Raw genomic sequence first — 27,715 nt, 5'->3', positions numbered from 1 at the left:
ATAATTACGACTTGCCACTGCAGTGTCACTCAGTACATCGATTACAGTCAAATCGGGTGAATGATCACTGAATCATTCATTCAGTATTTCTCAAATAATTGGCCAATCTGTCCAGAATTTGGTAATGGATAGAACTATTCAATCTGTCACGGAGCGTCACGAGGTCACACAGGAGACTATGAATGTCATCGGTAGTTTAACAATTCTACCATTGGTAAGTTTTGTTTCTGAGAACCACGTAGAATTATAAAAAAAAAAAAAAAACGACTTGAATTCTGTTGAATCAGGTGTTAGGTTAAAGGGTGAACCACCTTAAGTTTGCACCCTTCTGGTAAAACACAAAACAAACTGATGATGTTGTAGGCTATGTGTTCCGGTGGTTAAGAAAAGGGCTTGTAACCAGGAGGTCCCCATTTCATATCCTGGCTCGCTCTCTGTGTTACCTAGCGCAAGTCACTTAATCTTCTTGTGCTCCAAGTGGCTTTGCAGGTGATACATAGTTCAGACACCCTAGTGTCTAAATCGCCTTAAATAACAGGTGTCTGCTAAATAAACATAATAATAATATAGAGCTAAGGTGCATGTAGGAGCTATTAAATAATCATTCTGAGTTATCTGTTTAAAGCTTTTTATCTTAAATGTTTTATTTTCTTTCTGGAAAGGAGGGCATTGCCTTTTCACAGTGTGCTTTGTGAATGTGGCCTTTTGTAATGTGTGACTTGAACCTACAATCCACACACTCCATAATGTTTGCTCACTTTACATTGTGTAAAGTCAAGTGAACAGTGGCTAGGGGCCACAGAACCACACATTGGAAGAAAAAGGAGAGAGAAAAGATCACATTCTGTCTGTCACATTGTCTATCCTTTTCCAAGTATACATTGCAGTGGGCAATAAGTTAAATAAAAGACAGTATCATTCTAGCATTCCTAACTGTATTACTTAAATTCCTAGTAGGGTCGTATTTGATTTAAGTTGTAATTGTAACATCTGACCAAGGTCAAATTTAATGGAACAATTACAAGTGAAAAATGTATATTTTTGAAGGTTCTGATTCCCAGGTTTAATGTTTTGATTGTTTCCCCAAAGTCCCATTCTGCTACAAGATTCCACCTTTAACAATGGATTTGGTTCAGCATGCTTCTCCATTCATTGCCTATCTAATGCCATTCCAACTACTCTTAAATTTCAGGCTTGCTTTGGAAATGTTAGAATTCTGTGACTGCATCTTTTGAAAATAGACTGCGTGAGGTACTGTTGATTTTTTTTAAATTAATTTGACCTTTGTTGCTATATATGCCATAGTTGTTTGCATTGTGATTGTTCTTAGAACCTGGTTTGTGCGGTTCTGTGTGTGGATATTATGAATACCTTTAAATTATAGCCTACTCAGAATAAAAATAAAAAAAAACACAATTCACTGTTCAGACGTTCCAAGTCAAAGTCCCAAGCACTTTGGGATGGTGGTGCACTGTGAAAGGCGCTATATAAAATAGAAATTGAAAAATGACTTTTCTGATACCACTCTCACACACGGGCGGGTTCTGTACATTATGTCAAAAAATAATCGCTGTCAGTATTATTTGCTTTGCTCAAAAGAGTTTAAGCAGGTGCTATTTCAGCAATGGAAATAAGACTCCTATTGCATAGCGGTTCCATCTATTCCAGATATTACACAAGTTTGATTAGCCATAGTGTATAGGTAACAGGTTTGGGTGTGTCATATTAAACTCATAGTAAAACCAGGAATGGAGCAAACTGCTTTGCAACTGGAGTCATGTCCATTCCTGTTATTTCCTCTTAGGAACTATGTCACTCAGTAAAACAGTCATTCTCATTGTCCAAGATAACAATACCAATAACAGGACCCTAAATGTTTATTACGTACTGTTTCTTCACGGACCTATTAGCAGGAACACGCACTTCCGGTTGCCTGTTGGTTGTTACTCAGTAACAACGTGGGGTGAAGGGGCAAAACGGGAAAGATTTATTATTATTATTATTATTATTAAGTATGAAGGTACGGCTTCATTGAGAAGTGGAATAATGCAGGTCTCCAGTGTAAACGATGTAAAGATCTATAATCTGAGTTGTGGGAAGTCGCTACCAGAGGTAAGTTAGGGAAATATTATGTGTTTGTTAAAAGATCGGCATTATTATTATTATTATTATTATTATTATTATTATTATTATTATTATTATTATTATATTATTATTATTATGTGTATTTAACGCTGGTAAATTATAGTGTTTCTCATACTAAACACACTAAGTTAAAGTCAAGCTCACCCCAGGAGAACATGACACAGACAGTGTTGTATTGTTTTTAATTATGAGTAGTGGTTTTGACCAAATCATATGTGTTATAGTTCTGGGCTGTGTATAAAAATACTCATTTCAATGAATGTATTAACAACAGCAAAGTTGTGTTAGTTTGTTTGCGTGTGTGCATGGTGGGGGTGGTCTGAGCCTGGGATATAGCGCTTTAATTTCGGGTTAACAATTACTATTGTATTTGCAGTGGCTCTCAGATCGGAAGAAAAGAGCTCTTCAGAAAAAAGATGTTGGTGAGTAGAGGGGTGCGTTATGAAAATAACGGTATAGTAGAACAGAACAAGTCCAGCTACTGTAAATGCTGATTACATTACTGCACCAGCAATAGCTGTATACTCTGGGATTTTGGGTCTGTATTTATTTCTCGTCTCTTTTAATGACTTATATTATAGCTTTACTTGGTGTAAGTAATATGAAGCAACAATAGCAAACCTGATTCAGTGCAACATCTCATTATGTTTCTGTAATGCCAGGAAATTGATGGGAAACGTAACTCGATGTCATGAAAGTGTCCTAAGACTGAGTTCACCCTGATTGATCGGTCTATATAGTGACGTCACGCCACCAGCCTATTCGCCACGCCCCTATTTATTTTAGAAATACTGTTTAATCTCAGGATAATGTTACCGTTACTACAAAGAAAATTATTTTATTAAAAACAAGTTACTTTTTCTGTTTTTGTTTGTTTGTTTGTTTTGTTGAAGTTAAGATTTAGCTGAACCGGATAAGTAACAGGTTGTCGGTTTAGTTAGGTTATAAATTGTCTCCTGTGTTCAAGTTATGCTGGAATGGTGTTTCACGAATATGTTCTAATTAGGGCAACGGGTTCCGATTTATTTATTTATTTATTTTTGCTTAAATTGTTTTCAAATTAGGGTGATTTTATTTTTTCATTATTTCAAATTGGGTATACTTTTTTATTATTAAAAGATCTGTTGTGTTTTTCTAAATACCATCAAGAAAGGCTTTAACTTTCGGCTAAAAATCGGGTTTTCATTCAGATGAGATTATTTTTTATGTTTTTTTAAGAATATATTTTTCTTACAGACAAATACAACATGATAATACTGTGAGATGTGTCAGAATGTATGAAACAGTCTTTAACTTTTGTTGTTTATTACTAATTGAATTAAATTAGTCTCTCTAAAATATACCATTCAAACAAAGCATAGATGAGGCACTACGCTTGGAGGCAGGATGCGCCCTATAGTTCATGGACTGTAGCTCTGAGGTGGCTGCATGGTGGGCCTGCAGTGTGAAAATTGAAGCGGTTGGCTGACGGCACACACTTCGGAAGACAGCGTGTGTTCGTCTTCGCTGCTCCCGAGTCAGTGCAGGGGTGGTAGTGGAGCCTAAAAATAATTGGCTATTTCAAATTGGGAGAAAAAATTATAAAAACAATTGGCGACTACTAAATTAAAAAAAAAGAAAAGCACATAGATATGACCATAACTTCACTGCGCTGAATACAGATTCAAGTGCCATATTCCTCTGGACACTATTTCACTACAAGCAGTATTTCGTGTTGCTTCGATATAAAATATTGTGCGCTCTGCATTGAGTATGCGCAGTGGACACTATTTCACATGATACCGGACAGAAATTGTACACACAAAAACCTGATTCAATGCATCACGTGGTAACCTTATAGTGAACGCAGCTGTCAGATTCCCATAGAAATCGGACGCTGCATGTATAACATCAACTACTTGATATCACGGTTTTGTTCTTTTGCAGATATACAAAGGAGAATTGAGCTCATCCAGGACTTTGACATGCCAACAGTCAGCACGGCGATTAAGGTGTCAAAAGATGGGCAGTATATCTTAGCAGCTGGTAAGTGGTTTCTGGTGCTTTGAAACATGCCCAGATGCTACACGGCTTTAACAGGGCTTTGAAGCTCCTACATTTAGAACCTGCCCAGACTAAACTCTAGCAGCCGGCTGTAGAGATTGTAGAATTAAGTAGGTTAAGCACACTGCATGTAAATAAAGCTGTTTGTTATCTAAATGTGAAGTGAAAAAATAACCGTCAAGCACAGTACTGGCTTACTATAATCTACAAAAAAAAAAAGTGTGACACAATGGTGGCGGTAACAGTCCAAACAAGCACAGTCACTTTTAGTCTCTATGACTTGTAAATGCAAGGTGGCAACATAACACCTGCAAGTGCATAGAGTGTTAGACACTGTTTCCAAGGAAACAAACTGTTTGCTTGGCATAATGCATGATCTGTCAATTCTAGTGTAGTTGTGTGTTTAGCAAAACATCCAGATGCTGAGTCCTTTATGTTACACAACACATGAGTGTTCAAAATCTTTTTTTTTTTTTTTACAGTTGTTTGCACACATCTGTAGTACAAGGATTTTTAAATGAGAAAAAAAAGTGACCTCACCAATTTTCAGGCATTTGCCAAAATATGCTGTGAAGACTAGGATTCTGTCTGCATAAGTTGCAAATCTAAGTTTAATTTTCCAGGCACATACAAACCTCGGGTTCGCTGTTATGATACTTACCAGTTGTCTTTGAAGTTTGAAAGATGCCTCGACTCGGATGGTAAGTAGAAACTACCATCAAAAAAGGAGGAATCCACAACATTTAATATTTGTATGTTACCAGAACCAAAAGTGTAGACCTGGGGTAAAGACATATACTGTATGCTAGTTTGTACTTCACACACAACAAACAATGTGCTGTTGTCTGTGTTTCCATTTTAATTGTAATTGAAAGTAGACAGGAAACTTGCACTGTATGGAAATTTAGTATTTTATAATAGGCTGGTGTTAGGCTAAGCCCTCCTAAGTTTACAGCATCCTAATTAGGTCTATACCCTTATAAAGGTTTATCGTAGCACTACCATTGCTAATAGTTCCTACTGGGAAAAATGAAGGGGGTTACCCCATTGTGTGTAATTTAACTTTTATATATCTGTTCCTTTTTATTCCATTTTGTCCATTTTTAAGTATGTCTTTGGACAGAAAAATATTTTACTTGGTAATGATAATATAAATATATAAACATAAAATTAATGATTCAATAAAGCACAATGGAGATCCATTATTACAGAGAAACTCTCCACAGCAGTGCCATTTTCACTATTCTAGTTCTTTTATTTGCTTTTGTTTGTCTGAAATAATCATTGCAGCTCACACAAAGAGTTAACTATGCGAATAGGGCTTGTATAAACAGAAAAAAAACAAATGTTGATCACAGTACATAACATTTCCCTGTCATGCTCAGGCATTTTAGAGAGAAACAGCCCCTGATTCAGACTCGCTTCCCAAATCAGAAGCAGTACTTGCGCTTTTCAGTGGAGGTCACTTTTTGGCAGCTTGAATTGCATCCTACTCTATGCTTTGTTACATTTTTCTTTTTGCATTTTGAATACATATCAAGTATCGTTCGTTCGAATGTTCTGATATTTGTCCCAGCACTAGAGCTTTATTTCTCCTTTATTGAGTAATAACAGAATAGCCGATCTTCATAGAAACCAATGTGAGAGTGAGGGCTGGTTGTTGTATATTTGTGCTTATAGCCTGTTACTTTATCTCAACAGTGAGGGTCACAATGATCTGTTCTGCAGAAGTGTAACAATGTACACAACACAGCAAGCACTTTTCCTGTTCTTTCTTTCTCTTTCTCCACAGTTGTAACTTTTGATATCTTATCAGACGATTATTCCAAGGTAGGTGCTGCAGTATTACAAGTTGATCCATGTTTGTAACTCCTTAACTGTTGTGCCCCAGTTCTACTAGCAATCTGTGGGTTCACAGCTTTATTTCTAAACTTTGTAATATTTTTGCAACCAAAGTAAAACAAAAGGGGGAAGCAAAGTACCTTACAGTTCAATACACGCATGCCAAAGTAAAATACAAACAATGCAAGTTTGAAATGAACCGAATGAATAAATAGAACTGTCAGGTGCAACATAAAAATGATTGTATTAAATGTTCCCATTGTTCTTGTAAATTTAACAACACCATAGTCCCCTCCCTTAATGCCATAGAAATAATGCAAAAGTGTGTCTATAACTTGAAAGGATCAATTAATAGTGTTTGTCTTCTTTTCTTTCCTAGCTGGTTTTCCTTCACTGTAACCGCTATGTAGAATTTCATTCACAGCACAGCCACTATTACAAGACGCGAATACCAAAGTTTGGTAGAGACTTTTCATATCACTATCCATCATGTGATTTGTACTTTGTTGGAGCAAGGTAAGGAGGAGTTAATTGTTATGTGGTGGGTAGAAATAATGTGCTCTTTAATTAGGAGAACATGATGCAGATAGTTATTGAATAAAACAAAGAAACGAGATGATGTTGAATGTGTATACTTGGGGATATACTTGAATGCATATACTTGGGTATATATTTGAATGTATGTACTGGTAATATGTACTTGAATGTGTATACTGGGAATATGTAATTGGGGATATATTTGAATGTATATACTTAGAATATATACTTGGGGTATATTTGAGTGTATATACTGGTAATATGTACTTGGCATATGTTTGAGTGTATATACTGGTAATATGTACTTGGGATATATTTGAATGTATATACTGGGAATATGTACTTGAATATATATACTGGGAATATACATTCATAGGGTGAGGGTTAACATGTCTGCTCTACTTCAGTGAGGATCTTTAAGGTTCTCAAAGTAGGCAAGGCTGGTTTAATGTAAGTTTGTTTAAATTGTGCTTTCTAAATACTGACACAATATATATGACTCTGTCATGAAATTCAATATCTAATATCTATTAATGTGTTCTGCTCCTAGCTCAGAAGTGTACAGACTTAATTTGGAACAAGGAAAATTTCTGAATTCCTTACAAACAGATGCTGTGTAAGTATGTTTTCCAAGAATCTGTTAAATTGCAGCAGTTTTGTATAATTCCACTAGGGGGCACAGTGCAATTTTGTTTTGTGTGTGTGTGGTACCTTGGTGGGGGTCACAACTATATGTGCAAAGTCCTGCTAATTGTAAATGTGCCTTTTAAATAATTAACTTTCATTAATAAGTTGGTTTATGGTTGTAGTCAACATATTTCTTTAGGTAAATGTTAATCCTCTTTTATAGATAATAATACATAGGGGAATGTGAATTTTGAATGCCATTGGAAATGTGTGTGTGTTTTTTTTTTTTTATTAAAATATGATAACTAGGTTAGGTTCATGTTGAATATTACATTTTTAAATCAATTACATTATATGCAAAACTTGTATGAAGATTCTTTTAGTATTTCTAAATTCAGCACTAGTGAGTGTCTGACAGTTACAGATGATAAAACTTGTAGCACCTTTTCAGGGGGACATTAACACAGTGTATACAAACATACTGTACATCTGAATTTCTTTAATAGAAAATAACACATGCTTTGCTTTGTTTAATTTCAGGGAGAACAATGTGTGTGACATTAACCCTGTCCATTACCTGTTTGCCACAGGCACATTAGAGGTACATGTACAAATGTAATCACTTGGCTTTCCAGCCTAGGGTTGGCTTGATTTCATACGTGAAGTATAAATCTTGATGAAACTTAACAAAATAGATGATGGTGATTAAGTAGATTCAAGAAAATGCACAGAGTCCTTTTCTTCAATCAGTCGTTAGGTTTATTGAAATATGCAGGGAGTCTGGTCCCAGGTACAGGACAAACAGAATACTCATCATTACAATGTTTGCATGACATTAAATACCCTTCTGTATAGATGGTCCACCTCCCCTTTCTCTGACACTTAACCAATGGTCAAGGTAATTTAATTTTTTGTGTGAGTGTTAATGTGTGTGTGTGTGTGTGTGTAGTCTAGTGTGACAACCTCTGAACTCCGTGCATTCTTCACACTCCTGGAGACAAAAGGTCCATACATCTGCCTTTTGTTATCTCCTTGCGACCCCCTTTGATGCCAGTGGGATTATCTCTTTTGATCTCTCTGAAGTCTTTAGAGCCTGTTCCCTTCTAGTCCACAGCATTGTTATCTCGTTAGCTTGCAGTCATTGTTGGGCAGTTTGTAGACGCATCGTCTCTATCAGTGGTTAGCAGTACATGCAATTTGAACCAAACAGTCTGCTATCTGCAATATTAGTCTCTTTTCAGAAAAAAACACCAGTATAGCTCTGCCAGTCCACATGTGTAGCAAACTGCTAATCAATTCTCAATCCATGTTTTCCCACAAATCTTATAATTTATCAATTAACACACCAACAGTTCTGACATCAGACTATAAGATGCAATCCACTAAATAGATAGCTTCCTATGGCTCTTAATGCAATTAATATATTTTATTTTCCATTGTTAGGAATTTTAAATTTGATGATAACAGCATGACTGGCTAACGGATGTTTATTTGTTAGGGTAAAGTAGAGTGCTGGGATCCAAGGACTAGAGGTCGTGTTGGCTTACTGGACTGTGCTTTAAGCAGTGTGGCAGAAGATACAGAGTAAGTGATGCCATTTAATTGGTGGTAAACTAGAGATTAGAGGAAGCCCTACCATGTTGGGTTTGGCAAGCATTCGAATATAGTCATATTACATGATTTTATTAAATCGTTTTTGAGGTACCAGGACTGAATGTCCTGTGCAGAGGTTGTATTATGCAACACACAGAAGGGTTGCCATGGTTTCAGTTATTGAGAAATAATTTCTAAACCAACCCATGTAAATGAATGCAATGCCTAAGAATGATTCATGAGCAGAGTTCTGTGTATTAGGATAGACCCAGCACCATAAATAATTTGGGCATGGAGATTCCTTCTCAGTGTAACAAATGTTAGATTTTCATAGCATGGTCCAAATTTAACATGAAATAATGCATTCTTGTATGTTGAGTTCTGTATATCTGCAATTGTTGTGGTGACCACTAGATGGGATCTGGAGTCTTTTTGCTAGTTAAAGTGGAGTTTAGTTAGTTCTAAAAAGACAAATGCCACTCCTGCTTCTCTGCGAACTGTCATATTGGTGTCCTGCTATAAAGCCACAGTGATATAAATGTCCACCATCAGAAAGTAAAGAGTTTTTCTGTAGTTTGCTTACCCATCCCTCCCATGTATTGTACTTTTCTGAATGTGAACTGTTATGATGATGTCTTCTATCTGGGGTTGTAGATGGACCCCTTTTCTTTTTGGTAGAAGTGTGACGTATCAAAGCGTGCAGAAGTATTGAGTGGGATGTTCTGTGCACAGGCTGCACTGAGATTGATTTTGGGATTCTTCTTTTCTGTTTAGGGTGGAAGGTTTACCATCGGTGTCTGCTTTGAAATTTAATGGGGCTTTGCACATGGCAGTTGGAACAAGCACTGGCCAGGTAAGAAAACAAAGTACCAACAAAAACACATGAAGCAAAAAAATTTTGTTTGTCTCACTCAACCATAGTTTTAAAAAGTAAAAGCGGTAAAGGCACTAGCCAAAAACATTTTCTAATTGTCTTTCTTAAGATTTTCCCTTTTTCTCATCTAGATTTTGATGTATGATCTCCGCTCTAATCGTCCGCTTCTTGTCAAGGATCACCATTATGGGCTTCCAATCAAATCCATTCAGTTCCAGGATCAATTAGATTTGGTTTTATCAGCAGATTCCAAGATCATAAAGATGTGGAATAAAGATACGGTGAGTAAAGGTAAAGAAAGTGTTTTCTCATCGATAAACCATCCATACTCTAGTTCATCTTATCTGCTACCTTAAAGTGATCAGACGGTATTTATCCATCTGTGCCCAAGGTATGTTTTTTGTCATTTGAAATTAGTTATATTGTATTATTTTGGGTATTTTATCTAAAGACACAGGATATTTCTTAACAAAATAATATGACAGATTACTACTTTGTCTTTCAAGATAATGTAATTATTGAATTTGTTCACTAGATAACAAAAACCTACAACAGTTTTGAACAACTGGTAAGAATCTGGAAACAATAGACTCTATATGAGTTGGAATATTATGGTCCATTTAAATGATTTTAACAATCGCAGGTCTTAATTCTGTCGCCTCAAAAACCCAGCCTAGCTTGGACCTCTTTGGAGGGTGTCTTTATTGTATTGAGTGCCAGCAAGAGTCTCTTTTGCAATTGGAGTCATCAGGATGGGATAGAATGTATTGTCATAACTAATGCAGAGGTAAATAGCAGCTGTGTTTAGATCTGCTGTTGTTTTAGATCTTTAAAATAGCCCCCGCCCCCTTCATCATTTTCATTGCAAAAATTCTCTTGATTTTTAGGGGAAAATATTTTCTACGCTTGAGCCAGAACATGATATTAACGATGTCTGCCTCTATCCCAGTTCAGGTATGTACAGTTCAGCTCCTGCAGAGGAGAAAGGTCCTTTCAACATTTGCTTGAATTTTTTTTAATGAACCTGTGAGATTCTCGGGCTGGTGTATGTATTTTTTTAATGAACCCGTGAGATTCTCGGGCTGGTGTATGTATTTTTTTAATGAACACGTGAGATTCTCGGGCTGGTGTATGTATTTTTTTAATGAACCCGTGAGATTCTCGGGCTGGTGTATGTATTTTTAGCATCACTTCAGGCTCAGATGTACTTCCCTTATTTTTTTGTATTACGTTTTGACATAAAAAAAATTCTAGTAGATTTGGGGTTTTTAGGACTGGTGAAACATTTAAGAATAACAATTCTGGTTATAATTCCCTCATTTAAGGAGTCTCAAACATCACCACCATCAATGCAAATTAACATTCGGTTCACAGAAATGTCAATACCTGTCAATGATGTGTGTGTATGTGTGTAAGTGTGTATGTGTTTATTTTTTCTCTTTTCAAAAAAAAAAAAACCACCAACTTTGGAAATCTTAAAAGTAGACACAAACCATGATTGTCTTTGAAACTGCCTGAACTATATTCAGATGTATCTTTCGATCACTGTTGATAAAGAACAATATCACTTGGTTTATTTCCCAACAGGAATGTTGTTCACAGCTAATGAAGATCCTAAAATGAATACATTTTACATTCCTGTAAGTTTTGTTTATTTTAGTGCTTTGAGACCATGTGGCAGAGTACACCCAGCCCCTGTGCGTATTTTGTTTGGTGTGCATTTGTGTGTCGTGTTATATGATTTAAAATGTGTGTCTTTGTGTACAGGTATATTTTTATTAGTGTTTAAAATGCATGTCTTTGTGTACGGGTGTGGTTTTATTAGTGTTTAAAATGCATGTCTTTGTGTATGGGGTGTGGTTTTATTAGTGTTTAAAATGTATGTCTTTGTACTCGGGGTGTTTTAGGTTGGCAGGGAAACAAAGCAGTTCACATGCAGACTGTGCCTAGACTCGACTGAGTGATTAACAAGCTACTTGTTTAAATTATAAATACCTGTTTGTTTTGGCCACTGTGCCTTTTTGTTTTGGGTTCACTGTTTTGTTTCTGTTTGTTCAAACCATTTATTTTCAATAGATACACGCACCAGTGCTTCCACCCACAGTATTATTGTCTGTATTTCCTGGTCTGACGTCACCCAGAAGCCGTCAGGGTGACAGACCATTAGTTTTGAATTTGAAAAAAAATGGAATGTAACATGTTGATACTTACTATGATTTGATCTTAAACAATTTACATGAGCTGCTTTATTATTATTATTATTATTATTATTTATTGATAAACTTGCTCAGTCGGGCACAGTATATTTTGAACTGTTACTGTAACTTGTTGTTTTTCTTGTTTAAAGGCCTTGGGTCCTGCTCCACGCTGGTGCTCTTTCTTAGACAACCTCACAGAGGAGCTGGAAGAGAACCCTGAGACCACTGTATATGACGACTACAAGTTTGTCACCCGAAAGGACTTGGACAGCTTGGGTAAGCAACCTCTTTCGTTGGATCAATCTCTGCTGTAAAGTTACACAGAGACTTTTTTCATTACTTACCAAAGGACGCTAACTGGGGTTATTTTGGAATTAAACCGTGGACAGTGCCAACCTCTACTTCTGGCGCTTTTCAAATAAAGATGATTTCATTAAAATTTGGAGTGAAAGCACCGCATATAATTATAAAAAGAGCCATCTATCATGAAATCAATAGTGTGCATTCTTCTGTTTCCAATTTTATTCTGGTGATGGAATCCCTCCATGAGAGAGTAGTGTTTCTATTTAGCTGGTGATGCAATAATACCTCTCGGCTACAGCATCCTCTGAGAGCCATGGTAGCAGTCCTCGCATGCTGTAGCTCATTGTTTGGTGCTGTGGCTCATTGTTTGGTGCTGTCACTTGCCGTGTTCCATTGCGCTCCTGTGGATTTTCTTTTTGTTTGTCAGTGCTGCTGTACAAAGTGTTAAGTGACTTTGTAACAGTCAGAAATTGATGGATCTGACCTGGTCTGCTAGACTCATCACCCTCAGTAATAACAATCAAGATAACAACGTTGTATAGGTCTACTTGTGTGTAAGTTTGTGGAAACCTTATCAAGTACAGCCAATAGCAAATTGACACGAAGATGAACATCGTACTGGTTCTATGTATATTCATGACCTGTTTTTTTTTAAAAGGTTTAAAGAATCTTAGCATGTTTCCTGTATGAGAGTAATATGATTCCTTCAGTTCCCCAACCATTATATGTGTGTAACGAAAGATTGGAATGTATTTTCATTGTAGCCACCAAATCAGAATACAGTATAGCTTTATTTATAAACAATATCTTCTTCTCTCAGGACTTGCACATCTAATTGGATCGCCATTGCTCCGGGCCTACATGCATGGATTCTTCATGGATATCCGATTGTATCACAAGGTCTGTTATGTGAACTACGACAGTAATAAAGTGGATGCTTTACTTTTATTTCTGTATGGCATTTAGAATATGGGCTATTCCAGAAAGTTTAATAAGGATTTGTTTTATAGGTCAAGACCATGGCAAACCCATTTGCCTATGACGAATACCGCAAAGATAAGATCAGGCAGAAGATAGAAGAAACAAGGGCTCAGAGAGTCCAGATAAAGGTAAAGAAGGATGAGTGTTTCACATGCTTTTGTATTATTTATTATTTGTTTGTTAAGCAAATGCCTTTATCCAAGTCCACTTAGACATTTGCTCAGTCAACACTCCAGGCTTCTACTGCAAAACATTCTCACCGCGGCTGCCACAAGGGCACAGTGTCATTATACTGGAAATGGTTAAATCTGTTTTTTCAACCTCATTTCACTGGATTTTTATTACACGTTGTTTTGTTAGTATTACTGTAGTTTTAAATAGTCTTAAATGTAGTTGAATAGCTGATCACAAACCAGGGTTTCTAGTTTGTTTAAATGCTAATGAAAGTGGAAAAATATATTACACACAGGCCCATACAATATTGTTGCGTATCCCGGAAATGTGTAATCAGCTACAATTTTGATTTATGTGTATTGTTTATTTTAACATTTTCTTGTTGCTTTTAAATTTAGAAATTGCCAAAGGTCAACAAACAGCTGGCTATAAAACTTATTGAAGAAGAGGAGGAGGCAGACCAGAGGACATTGAAGAAAAAGAAGGGAAAGGTAAATGCTGTGTCCGTGTAGCCATCAAAAAACTCCTTCATGAGTGACGGTAGAACCACAATTCCACTGGGAGTACCGGAATGTAAGGATGCATAGAAGAACTTGTCTCCTTTTCCTTCCTTCTTGTTGTTGTTGTTGTTGATCTTTTTCTTTTTTTCGTGATAGCAAAAGCTCGAATTTTGCATTTCCCACTGTCGCAGGGTATGCATCAAGGATTCTACAAGTTAAAAGCCTCTTCATGTTAATTTTCGCTGTTTTGAAATGTGTTTGATTCCCAGAATCTGCCAAACATCCTGAGCGACGATCGGTTCAAAGTGATGTTTGAGAACCCGGATTACCAGGTGGACGAGGCTAGCGAGGAGTTCAGACTCCTGAACCCCATTGTGTCCAAGGTGAACGAGAAGAGGAAGAAGCAGCTGCGGAAGCTGGAGTGTGAATTAGCACCTGAACAGGTAGGAACGACACAGCCCTTTCAACTCTGTCTTAGGATGAGGTTACAAAGAGGAAGGTAGCTGCAACAAAGAACTGTTTTATATATAACTGGAAGGAACAGACTTTTATCAAGTATGTTTGTTATTGTCTTTCGTTTCACAAACAACTTTTTAAGTAAGGTTGTAATGCTCAGGAATATGTGATTGAGTATAAAACACTGCCTATAGAAACCTGATTCATTGGTCTTCCACACATCGTTCCAGCAACCAGGGTTCAGTATGTATAGCAGCTCCAAGGTGTTTCTGACTAGAGGAAACTTGTGGCTGAACTAAATTAGTAAAGTAGAAAGTGCAGAAGATTGTCAGATGGGATTATTTCTGCATCTAGTTTTGGTGTTCTTTGTTCCCACTGTGAAGTTTTGCACACTCCCATGTCTGCCAGTGGGAACTCCTTACTGGAACTCGAAGAACATGAGCTGTTACATTTTGAAAGGGAACTGTAGTCAGCAGAGCCCTGCCTGGAAATTGCAGGAACTTGATGTCATTTATACACTTCAAATGTGAATAGGAATGACTCTCAAGTAATTCACAGTGGACACCACCAGTAGATGTAAGATATTAGTCATGGTGAACTTTGTATTCTGCTGAATTACAAATTCCTGCACACTGTATGCCCCTTAAAGATTTGATCATTTTGAAGAAGTTGTTTCTAAATAAGATAGGTAATGGTCTTTTGATCTTTACTTTTAATAGATTTATGGTATGTTCTGCTGTTGTACAGTTTTCCAATATGACAAGCTGCTATAAGCAATTACTCCACTTTTAATTGTGTAATAAGGGCTTATGTTTGTTTTCATTAATTTCATTTTTTCAGTACTTATTTTTAGCTATTTGAGTTTTATGTAATAGCTTTTTTTCAGGACTTGTTTTTTACATACTGTCTGAAATTATTATTTTCAGTTACTTCCCAAAATGCTTAGCTGTTTTTTTTTTTCGGTCACAATATGTATAGTAACTCGACAGTACTTGCGTACTGAAGTTGTACCTTTTTTCCTTTGCTGTCTTCAACAACAAAATCCTTATGGTCACAGGCACATTCTTCTGGGGTTTTTGTACCTAGGCATTTTTTTACATTTCGCCACAACTTGCAATTCTGTTTTAAATTCTCCCTATCTAAGTGTAATGTAGCTTTAAATCGAGTGAAGAAGCCTTCTTATTGTAATCTTCTTATAAATCTCGCAAGCGGAGTCTCCAAAACAAATGTAGGAGTTTGCTGCCACTCAGTAGTTGGGGTAGGTTTAAAGTATTCACAACGAATCAATAGATACAAGTCAGTTTTTTTTTTGTTTTTTTTAATGGGAAAGGGGTTCAGTCAACGTGAATTAAGTAACCATTTCCACTGTTTTTCTGGTGTTTGTTGGCTATATGCTGATTTCATACTTTTTGTATCCGGGGGGGGGGGGGGGGGGGGTAATCAATTTTTATCAGTTAAAACTAAAAATCAGAAGCTCTGTGAATAGTGTAACATGACTACTGATATTTACTGACTTTGATGGTTTACATACGTTTTTGGTAGTCAGCTGTGAGTCGAGGCTTTTCAGTTAACATACAAATGCAATTTAAAAGCGAAGTATCTTCAAATTACATTTTCATAGAATAAGAGGCAGCATCATCTATTTAACCTGATTCTTTTTTTCTTTTTATATGGCTGCAAAACACCACTGTGCACTAGGTGAGATGACTCTTACTTCTATAAGACACTTTGTCTTATGTTGCCAGAGCTACATATTTAAGGCAATTGGCAACTAGAACAAAGGATTAGGTCCTGAACTCTGGTCATGCACTTTAAGAAAGAATTTATAAGGAAGTTAGACGAATGAAAGTGTATGATCAGTCATCTCCTGAAGTGATTACATATACGAAATTCTCTTGGTAAGAGTTGCTTTACTCTTAACAGTTAGCAAACACTAAGCTTTTAGGCAGTACACTGTGACAACAGTCATTCACTTTCCACTGCCATTACAGAAGGAAGAGGAAGAGCCGGAGGGCAAGCCTAGCGATGCGGAGAGTTCAGAGAGTTCGGACGATGACAAGGGCTGGGTGGAGGAGGTGAGGAAGCAGCGCAAGCTCATGTACTTCGAGGAGAGGGCCAAGCGGCAGGAGAGGAAGGAGAAAGCCCGCGAGGATCGGCGCACTTCACTGGAGCCCAAGTTCTTTGAGATCAAAGCAGGAGAGGAATTTAGGAGCTTCAAAGATGCAGCCAGAAAACAGAAGTTGCAGAAGTGAGTTTGCATGTGTTTTTGTTAGTTTTGTTTTAGGTTTAAAATGAGATCTACTCATTCTCTATTGAGATCTACTCATTCTCTATTGAGATCCACTCATTCTCTGTTGACATCTACTCGTTCTCTATTGACATCTATTCGTTCTCTGTTGACCTTAAATAAGGAGGGGGCTAACTCTGAGAATAGCCTCCCTTTTCCAGTTGGCAGCTTGCCTATTAAGAGCAGGGGCGTTGACAACCCCAAGGGTTACTTTCATTACTTAACAAAATGACATGGCCAGCCTGTGACCAGGCATAGAGGACTATATATGGCACATAATTGCATATGGATTTGATGCTCAGAGGCATGGAATGTTACTTTGTTGAGCTATGTGTTTTAACTAGGGTTGGGACAATATTGAAATGGTGATTGTGGGATAAAAAAGATTGCGATAATTACAATAATCGTGGTGCTTGCTCATTTAGATTCCGCTGGTTATACAAATGTAATATAGAGCCGTCCCTCGCCAAACCAAGGACAGGTTACTTACCTGGGATCATTTAAGTGGCCGGTTTAAAATATATAAAAATAAAACCCTGCACATTTATACTGCTCAATTTTTTTAAAAATGTATTTCCCTTTTTGCTAAATGTAATGTGTTCTTTGTACACATGACATTAAGAATGACTGTACAGTGTACAAATAGTAAAATCAAATGAATGCCGAGTGCACTCTTTTTATTTTAGCCTATAGGCTACTGTAAATAATGGTAACACACCTTCTCTACACATTACTGTAGAAGTTGGAAATAATAAAATATTATTTTAAGTTGAAACTATTTAATTTAGCACACTTTCTTTTTACCAAACTACTTAATAGTACACAAAACAACAAAATAGTTGATGTTGCTGCATTAACAAGCTGTGATACCATACAGTACCTTACATATACTGCACACAAAGAAGTAATAAATACAATTTTAATTTACATAGAATAGTTTACAGTGTACGTGTGGCTGCAAGAAAAAAACATAACCTACCTGCTGTTTTCTAAAATAGTCCACACTTGTTTTCTGTTGGTATAACCTCAGTGTAGCATATTTTGCACATAGGGTACCTCCATTTTCCACAAGAATACCCAAGCAGATACTGAACTTGTAGTATTTCTTTTTTCTTAAGTTGCTTTGAAAGAGTGCTCACTGCTGCTTTCCTTTTCTCAACAAAATCTCGCCAAAGCCTCACAAGCACTGGGTCACCATTAGGGCAGTAGTAGCGGCTGCTCTAATACACTGCAAGACATACTAATTCAATATTACTAGAACAGATGGAATACTTGGAATTGCTTGTGGAATAATTAAATAATAAATAGTATAAAACATTAATCTGTCGTTATGAATTGTCATAATGAACACAGCATCGTACCTTTCCAATAACTCTTAATTCTTTTTATAATGCATTTTATTTATCGTGACTTCTGTTCGATACAATATTACTGAGTTATCGTAAATCGTCCCAACCCTAGTTTTAACATTGCTAACTGTGTATTAACAATCATAACTATGTTTAGCTGATGCCAAGAGAGGATACAGCCATTGTCTACATCAGTGGTGGCTAATACGTGGATCGCAAAGGATTTTTGGTGGATCTCGGGACAAATCAGAACAAGCACACACATTTTTTTGGGGGAGATGGGGAGAGACAGTTTCTGCATATGAAAATAAAAACGTGTATGCAAATGTACATTTTAATTTAGGCGTACGTGTGCGACTAGAAATTCCTGATTTTTTTTCGGCTGAAAGTATAAAGCAAACAAAACAAAAAAAAAAACACCTCATAGTCGGATCTAAAGTCTCCACAGCTCAACCATAATGTACTCTGTGAATGTAGTTTATTGGTGTCCACTGCCCACTGTTCCATACCCCGTCAATTTCAGTGAGTCTTCAGTGCGATGGCTACTCATTCCAGACAGTTTGAAAACTTGTCAAACCAAGTTATTTTCATGTGGTGGAGAGGTTTTAAAAGAAAACCGTGATGAACAAAATTCAGATATGTTAGCGCATTTACAAGAAATGAGCAACAAAGTTATGTCAGTAGATGAAAGCGAACAGGGAACTTTGAGCAGGACTATGTTAGTTATAGAATGGTCACAGTTGTAAGCAGCAAAATAAGTTCAACCAACAGTAACTAAAAGGTTTTCCCTGGCTTAAGTTTGACAATGTTAAAAAAAAAATCTTTGTTTTGCACGTTTTGTCAGGATGCACGGGAACTGATGGCAGACAAGACTGCCTTTTTAACAGGGAGCCAGACGTTCAAACATGAAAATATATTAAAATATAGTGCTTCAAAACAGCATGCAATGTGCGGAGAGGCATATATCCAGAAACGTCAGCCAGACAATCTGATTTATAACTACCTATGCTTAATATTAACAATGCTTTGATTGTGTGTTTGTTACATTTTTGTTGTTCTGGTTGTTTTGTTTTATTATTGCTGTCTTATGTATTGGACACTGTTATATTAAATTCCGGTAATAATTGTTGGTAATAGCTTACTGGTGGATCGCGGAGCCCGTTGAAATCCACCAAAATGGATCGCAGTGTGTAGTGTATTGGCTGTCACTGGTCTACATGTACAGTCATTAACACCAATTAGAACACTGTGCTGGTAATTTTATTCATTCTTGGAACATCTCAACCCCTACCCCACACAAAAATAAATTGTGATTTAATTTTGGTGGTTATGAAAGTAAAGCACTGGACACTGATGTTCTCTCTGTTTTATTCACAAGGCATAATTTGCTTCCACACATGCCTCTAGCTTTCTCTGGTGTGCCCACCAATTTGTGTAGCTTCTGTTTGAGGCAGACTGGAAAGTTGCCCTGTGGCAAACGTTTTGTGGCTTGAGCACACTTAGACAACCAAACTCTTCAATCCTTTTCAGTGTTCTTTGTTCTTTAACCAACCGTGCAGCAGCTAAGCCCATCAGGCTGAAAAAAACATTTTGAAGTCATTCGAAATACTTTGTATAGAACCTGTATTAGTTAGTCTGGCATTAGGTTAAAGGCATTTGATCACTTATTTTTGATAAACAAACAAATAATTTGCACTAAGATTAACTCTTAAAAATTCTCTGGCCAACAGGACAACACTTGAAGAGCGGCTGAAGTTTGAAGAGAAATCGGGAACTTTGAATGTGTCGGACGCCACAGTGGGCAGCAAGCAGCTGACATTTAAATTGAAGAAGGTACTTTTGCAGGCCTTTTGCTTCCTTGTTGTATAGAAATACTAAAAGAACATTAAATTCAATGACAAATGTTTCGACTAGAAGTCCTTTTCAAAGTCTTTCTATCTTTGTGAATGCTCTCAGTAAAGTTGTTCTGTAGACAGTTATGGAAACTAAAAATATGATTTACTACTACCAAGGCTGAAATCCTAGTTTGTTTTATAAAATGATATGTCCCTAGCAAAAGTAATTAACAGATGATTACCTGAAATTCATTCTGCCCTGCAAAAAGTCCAATCTGTTCATGAAGAACTATTATATACTTAACAATAAAGTGACTGACAATAAAGCGATTGATTCAATAGAAGTAATGTCAGGGTGCAGAGGTCAAAAGGGGTCCTTTCCATGAATGTTTTGCTCCATATCCAACTTCATCATGCAAAAGTTTAACAATGACCACAATACTACCGATAGGCTCTTGTATTTACGGTGTAACTGATTACTGTTATTAACTTACACAAATGAATAGTTTTGCATGTGATAGATTTCGTTATTTTTACCTTCATATTTTCTATTAACAAATAATTTGATGTAATGATAGGCAATATTAGGCAAGGAGGTTTTGGACCCTACTTTTTATTTAGTGTTATGTAGTTGTTGTTTTGTGCTGGGAACATTCTTGTGGTGGGTGAATATCATCAGACCATGCCACGAGTAAACTAAAGCTTCAGTACTTGAGAACTTTCTTTGTTCATGCAGGAATCACATAAGCTGACAGTTTAAAATCTCATGGGAAATGATCTACCAGGGTCAGTGTGTCAGCAACCGAGATCAGATTGTATTGCAGAAATGCTTCCCTGCTGGTGATGAGTAAGCCCTAGGCAGCTGGCTGTTTTAAGTAATACCACAGCTAAGTGGGGCCCCCAGTATTATGTTTAGACAATGCTTTAATAGCCCCTTTCTACTGCTGTAGTATTGCTTGTTGTCTCTAGTTCTTTGAATGGAATCTAACCTGATTTGTTTGGTTTCTAGGATTTTCAAATCTGCCCTGCTTCATCAGCCAGATGGATTTATTGTAAATCAATACAGCCAGCGTGTGACCTTATAGGTGCTAATTCTGGTGTACATTTTGTTCAATTCATAGAGCTTGCTGCTTATGTACTCCTTACTGTCACAGTGACACCTACTGTACCCTCTCATAAGAACCACACTCCTGGGGGTCAAGAAGAGCTACTTCCTTGTAGTGACCCCTGGGCAACGTCTCTGACGGCAAAAAACTTTTCAAATTGAACTTACCATGCAATGCTTAAGCAAAGCAATGTTGGGCTTGGTTAGTACTTGGATGGGAGACCACCTGGGAATACTGAGTGCTGAAGGCTACATGTTAAGCTCATACGAATATATATATAGAACCACACTCCCATAAGAACTATGTTGTCTCAGAAATACACAGCATTTCCAATGTGAATGCAAGCAAAACCTAGATCGCCATATAGCTTGGCAGTCTGTTCAAAATGTTCTGGCGGTCCAAATCTTGTTTTAGGTATGAGTGTAACAAAAGCATTGGGCAGTTATTTTTCACACTCACCTGTTATTATAGCAATGCAAGTGTGTTTGGCATTTTTACGAATGAAGGCTAATGTTGTTGACTGTGATACGATATTGATTGCATGCTTGAGTTGTATATGTTAGAAATGAAAATCAAATGGTGCTTAGCGAGCTTCCCAGGGATTTTTAATTTGTGGAAGTAGTCTGCTATGTATATTGCCTGTATAATGAACAAAGGGTTACTGTACACCCCAGCATGACTCGAATTACTTCCTACTGCTAGACAGATGGACACACGATCATGGGTCCCCATATTTTGACCTTACAAATTCAGTTGCCCAGTGAATAAATTATTGTACCTTGGGCAAGGCTTGTGGTAACAAACTCTTAACCAAGGCCAGAATTTTTTTTTCACCTTTTTTCTTGCCCTCGTTCTTTTTAATCCTCGTACAAAAAACTTAGGTATGCAAGCTGAACATATTTTCTTTGTTGCTATGCAAAATTAGTACAGTACAATTTTAGAGCCATGATGTTTTGTACTATTGTCAGTTTTTTTATTGTATCTTAAAGAACATACATAGCCACTGTGTTACTTCTGAAGGTTATGTTATCTTTACTGGCCCAGGACATGATTGCTTAAGGAAACATGCCTTAAAGCACCAGTGTAGCACAATCTATCTTTTTACAGGCTGTTTTCCTAAGACAGCAACAAGAACATAAGAAATTTTAGAACGAGAAAAGGCCAGACAGCTAGCTAAAGGTCTTATTGTGGTCACAGAGAGGGTTATACAGTATTGTTCATGACAGCATCATCTATTCTAGAAGGATCCTGCTGAAGTAACAACTCTGTCCAGCAGCCTGTTCCAGTGGTTCACCACTCTTTCTGTGAAAAGCTACTTCTCCCCTCGGTTCTGAATGTGCCCTTCTTCAGCTTCCACATGTGGCCCCTGGTTCTGTTCTCTGTGATCTGTGAAAAACAGTTCTCAGCAGTTACTTTGTTAAACCCCTTGGCAATTATAAATACCTCCATTAAGTCACCCCTGGCTCTCCTACTTTCTAGGCTATACAGATTCAACTCTCTCAGTCTATCTTCATATGACATGCCCTTCAATCCTGGAATTAATTGTGTTGCTCTCCTCTGTACTCTCTCCAATGCCTCAATGTCTTTCTTATGATAAGGGGATCAGAACTGGACACAATATTCTAGGTGTGGTCGTACCAGGGCATTGTATAATTTTAAAATAACTTGGTTACCCAAGGCTTCTGCTGATGTACTGGGAAAGTAGCCTGAATTAAGTATTGGGTTGGAATTTTGTACTCTTTTCATCCCGTTGCTAATGCTAGCTGTCCCATTCCCTTTAGTTACAAGTACAGGGAGATGCAAGTTCAATTCAGTCACATGTTACACTTCATCGGGAAGATTTAAATTGATGAGTGACTGGTGAAAGAGCAAAGTGGCCCCAACACTAATGCCTCATCACAGTTCAATCATCCCTTGGTAATCCATTGTCTCTGAAATTGTCTCTGCCTTTAGCAGCTGCAGAAGGTTGGTCGGGCTCACACTCAGTTAACATTACAACTTTAAGTAGGTTTGTAATTCTTTTTCTCTCCCTCTTTCAGACTGAGCAGCAGCAAAAGCAACAGGAAGCAGAGTGGCAGCACCATCAAGAAAGGAAAAAACTGAGACGGGCTGCGGGGCATCTCCAAAGCAAACCTGCCAGGGGGCGAGGTGGCAGCATGGGCAGGGGTGGCAGCAGGGGGAGAAGACCTTTTTAAAGGGAAGGACCTTTAATTAATTGATAGAGTGTCTGCAGGGCAGGTCTGTTTACTGGCTGCCCTGATTAATCCAGAGTTGTCCACATGCACTGGGCTGTTGGCAGCAGCCGGCCCAAGGAACCGTGCCATGGTAACCTGCTGAAAGGCCTTCATTACCAGTTACCAGCAGACCTTGAAAATACTTTGTTTTGTAGAAACTGTTTCGTTGTATAGACAAAACAGTTCTATTTTTTTTCCCTGTGTTTTTTTTTTTTTTTTTTTTTTTTTTTTAAGAACCTACATATCACTGTGTATAACTGAAATCCTAAATCCAATGCAATCTTAAATAGAGGCCTAAATATTCTTCTTCTTTTCACTTCAATGTGTGTCTCTATTATTATTATTATTATTATTATTATTATTATTATTATTATTATTATTATTTCACATGCTTATTTTCAGCTTTCATTTCTGGACAGATTTGATGGGTAATACAGTATATCCGTTCCTGTAACTTTCTAGATGTACTGCAGTCAACAAAGCATTCCACCCAAATATTTCTTATGCCAAATAACCACTTAACTACCAGCAAGCAATGCAAAAATAGTTTCTGATGTAATGTACTGGAGCTGTTACCTCCAAGCCTTATTAATGGGGATTGTCCTTATTGCTGAAGATGAGTCAGTTGAGTTAAAAACAGAATGTGGTTTCTGTAGAAAAGATTCTAGTTAATCCTTAACTAAAAGGTGTATGCTGCAGAATTAGACAACACAGCTCTGTTTTAAAATACATGCTTGTAGCAATACCGCCCTGAATTCTGATTGCATCATATCTCCACGGTTTCACTCTGACCTTTTTGAGAACACCAGATGCCAAAAGCAATGAAGGGATCATTTTTGGCTTTGAGAGAGGTATCTGCCCTTAGAAATTGTCACGCTATCTAAACATTGTTCTTTACTCCTGTCTTTGATTTGTTGTTATGACGAAGGTAAGCCCAAGATTCTTCAAGTGACTTAATTATCACCCGGCATGTGTAAGTAAGTGACTTCCTGCCAGCTTTCCTGAAGTCAACTGTTCACTTAGTTAAGAGACATTACTGTAGTCTAAAGAATATAAGTAACAGGGCAACAGAATATAAATCATATATATGGTTATGGGACATTACCAAAGAAACACTGGAAGGTATCGGAGGTCTCGCATACATTTTTGACCCAACGTGCAAACCTGTTCATCAGATTCCAATTGGTTTGTCAAGAAAATGTGCTGAACCAAAGAAAACCTGTATAGAATAAAATCATCTGTTTTTAATATAACCTTATGTAAACATTTTATAAAAGCAACTGTGCAATATTGTATTTGTTAGCTGTATTATGAACTATTTTGTTGGGCTAGAAAAAGGAATGGTTAGCGTTGGATGTATATACATTTTGTTTAGGACATCTAGACATGTGAGTTTATTGTTTTATAAAGCTAAATATGGTGGCGTTAATGCACAAGTCATGACAGTTATTCTCACGTTGTGTTTGTCGTACTGGGGGGGAGGCACACATTCTGAATTACGCCACACATTAGCTACTTGTTTGTCTGGTTACCTTTGCAACACAAACACAATTATATCAGATATCATTTCTACCAAGTAAAGTTAAATTTAATTAACACTAGAACCGCCTTTTACAATGCATGTTTTTATTTTGAATATAACCTACATATATATATATATATATATATATATATATATATATAATGTATATAGTGATCTTGCGGTCGCCACACAGACTCGCATGGGTTCTTTTCCCTTCAAAGTAACGACCAGACACAGGATTGAAGGGAACAGCGCTCACACGCACTTTTAATAAAATGAAATAAACAAAAACAAACACCAAGCACCTTTTTGGATTGCTAACTAAACATTCACCAGGAACCTGCTCTAATCAAACCGGACAGCTAAGCTGTTTACCAGCTGACACAAAAACATCAGATTAAACACCAAAAAGACTTTCACAGTACATTTACATAACAGTTGAAAACACCATCAACCGGGCCTTCCACACAGCAGCAGCCTTAAGCAGACTGACTGCTTTCCTTTTATATCCTGCACCTGGCTCTAATTTTTAATAAGTGCCAGGTGCAGGTGATAATTAAACAAAACAATTACCTTGGCAGGGAGGCTTTAACTCTGTCCCTGCCATAAACAAACCATTTCTCAGTTTGCAGGCCCCCTGTCCTGTTACATCCTGTTACTATATATACACACACACACACTAGCCTGTTGTTATCTCTACTGGACCTAGCAGCCATCAATTCCTTAATTTTGTACAAGAAATGCACTGGGGACAATATCAGTAGGAGAGATTTCATCTAAAAGCCACAGTGCTTCAGCAGAAACATTTCGATCAGAAAACTGCAGCTCAACCTGGATTCTGCGTTGCAAGTGACACACAAACACACGAGAAATCATGTTACTTTTGTTTTAGATTTAAAACTACTTTTGTTTTTACAGTTGTGTATGTACATAAACCTGTTTACACACTAGTTTCTTTTGAAATATTTATTTTATTATAGTTTTTCATTTTTTGAAGTAGTGCAGTATATGTGGTAAGTTAGAAAATAAACCCTTTTATGTTTAATTGTTCATTTAAATATGACGTTTTGGCTGTGCAGATGTTTGATATGATGTGCTTGAATACAACGTTTGAGTTGTATCCGATATTTTGTGTTTCATTTTAATATTGATGATGTTTAAAGTGTACCATGATAATGATTGCCGTCAGTGGTTGTAGGTTTGAGTATAACTGCGGCGGTTCTAGTGTTAAAGTAGTCCATAAATGTACATTTTGTGTGAGTGTGTGTTTCTGCTGGAGATTAAGTCAGAAGACCAGGATCTTGACTCGTGAGCCATAAGCACGATTCCTGCTAAGGTTTACTTGGATTTTTACAGCTATTTTTTTCCTGAGAAAGCGATTGGCCCTGCACTTAAAGTCGCGTAGCCAAAAGGATGTCCTTTTGCTGTTTCACGATGTATTCGCGTGACAACGTCAAACGCTGTAGAGTCGATTTTCACGTACATGTAAACCGAGTCTATGATATAGTATTGAGGGAATTGTATTAAATATAACTAAAACTTAATATGTCTGAGAGAAATGTCCAATATATTGTTTCCATTTGGAAACAGTGGGTGGCAACAGGTTAAAATGAAGAAGAATAAAAGCAGAACCAGGGAAACAAGATCTTTTTATCTGTCTGGCTTTGTCATTATTGCTTCTCATTACCTGTTGTTATGTAGGTTATTTCTGGAGTAGTGAACATTCCTTTGTAAGGCAGGAGTGGTGGTTTAATACAGTATTGTTCTTTGAATGACTCATCTCACGCAGCATAGTGTTTTTTAAAATGTTTTGCTATGACCACTGCAGTTGCAAAAAGGAGAGCACTTTGCGTACTGTGAATGCATGCTGCAGGTTATAACATTAAAACATTAAAAATGTTTAGCTGTATTTGTTGTTGAGGTACAGAAACATTGCAGTTTGCTATATGCAGGCCCACTGAAGATAATTAGCTCCAGTTTTTTTTTTTGTTTGTTTATTTTAAGATTATACCTTTTGTTTTTGTACAACAACATATAGGTGTCCTAGTTTATATACAGTTCAGGAAACCTGGCATAATGTACATCAGCATTATGAGTCTACAGGGTTCTGAAATGGTCATATTTCTGGAGGGATGTTTGACAAGTCTGCCAGGACCACCACTTCAGGGAATTAGGGGGTGGAAATCTGCAGTAAAGTCTTACTAAAATGGCCCATAGATTCATCTTTCTGCAGTCTTTTCCTCTTCGGATACATGTGGCATAATTGACAATAAGGGCGTCGCATGGATTTAGTTACCTCCTTGGAGGTACAGCAAAAGCTGAATAGAGTAATATGCACAGCCAATAAGCCCCTGCATAAGTAGAACAGGCAGCAGTATATGACACACATGGCTTTGCATTGTATATACCTTTATCAGTATAGAATTATTCACATACTCAATTTAAAACAGGACAGAGTGCTCTGAGATCTTGGACAAGTCATAAGACCTCATGCCCTAGCCCCACTCAAATACAATGCAGTGGTAGCCTTGAGGACTGAACCACAGTTTTCTTTTACATTGCCATTGAAGGATGCCAATTTTAGAACATGTAAGAGTTGGTTACACTTCTGAAGGCTACAAATTAACTTGACTTCCTTTAGAATTGCTAGTAGCAATGCTAGGGTGTAACACAAAACCTGAGAAACAGACCTTTACAGTATTTATAATTTTTGTGAAATTAACAGCAGTTTTCTTCGGTTAAGAATTTGAGATATGCCCCAGTTTTTGTAGGTTACTTGTCTGAAATTCTATTGGCATTCATGTGAATATTTAATCCTTTTAGACGACTTTGCACCACTATTGAAACCTGGCCCATGAAAGAAGAACTTTCAATACAGTTTACTTTTATTTATATATATATATAATATATATATTATATATATATATATTTTTTTTTTTTTTTTTGTGTAGGGGTTGTGCTATTGAATGCAAGCCACATCTGTTGTAGTTGATTTGTGCATGGAAGCTGTATTAGTACCTATTGGGATAAAAAAAAATAAAAAAAAAAAAATCCTGGCTAAGACAGATCTTTCCCTTTCCTGAAGCACAGCTGTGGTTTCCTTGTGCAT

General features: G+C 37.0%; 1 protein-coding gene across 1 annotated transcript; it reads left to right on the top strand.

Annotated features, from left to right (window-relative positions):
• Nucleotides 1-1,929: 1,929 nt before the first annotated feature.
• Nucleotides 1,930-24,513, top strand: LOC121315513 (nucleolar protein 10-like). Its single transcript, XM_041249663.1, has 21 exons — nt 1,930-2,112; nt 2,522-2,567; nt 4,072-4,170; nt 4,812-4,889; nt 5,981-6,018; nt 6,410-6,546; nt 7,118-7,183; nt 7,735-7,795; nt 8,693-8,778; nt 9,562-9,640; nt 9,793-9,942; nt 10,549-10,615; nt 11,249-11,301; nt 12,009-12,135; nt 12,983-13,062; nt 13,173-13,271; nt 13,716-13,808; nt 14,087-14,260; nt 16,265-16,521; nt 19,640-19,742; nt 22,890-24,513. The coding sequence occupies exons 1-21, from the start codon at nt 2,047-2,049 to the stop codon at nt 23,043-23,045; spliced, it is 2,115 nt and encodes a 704-aa protein (XP_041105597.1). The 5' UTR covers nt 1,930-2,046; the 3' UTR covers nt 23,046-24,513.
• The last annotated feature ends 3,202 nt before the right edge of the window (nt 24,514-27,715 follow it).

This window comes from Polyodon spathula, chromosome 5 (genome assembly GCF_017654505.1).
Source record: "Polyodon spathula isolate WHYD16114869_AA chromosome 5, ASM1765450v1, whole genome shotgun sequence".
In the NCBI taxonomy this organism is placed as follows: Eukaryota; Metazoa; Chordata; class Actinopteri; order Acipenseriformes; family Polyodontidae; genus Polyodon; species Polyodon spathula.
The sequence above is the reverse complement of the archived record's forward strand: the minus strand, read 5'-3'. Positions and strand labels throughout refer to the sequence as shown.

Coding starts and splice junctions, on each gene's coding strand:
- LOC121315513 (XM_041249663.1), top strand. CDS start 2,047: ATGCAGGTCTCCAGTGTAAACGATGTAAAGATCTATAATCTGAGTTGT. Junction 7,796..8,692: donor TTGCCACAGGCACATTAGAG/GTACATGTACAA, acceptor TTTATTTGTTAG/GGTAAAGTAGAGTGCTGGGA. Junction 19,743..22,889: donor TGACATTTAAATTGAAGAAG/GTACTTTTGCAG, acceptor TCCCTCTTTCAG/ACTGAGCAGCAGCAAAAGCA.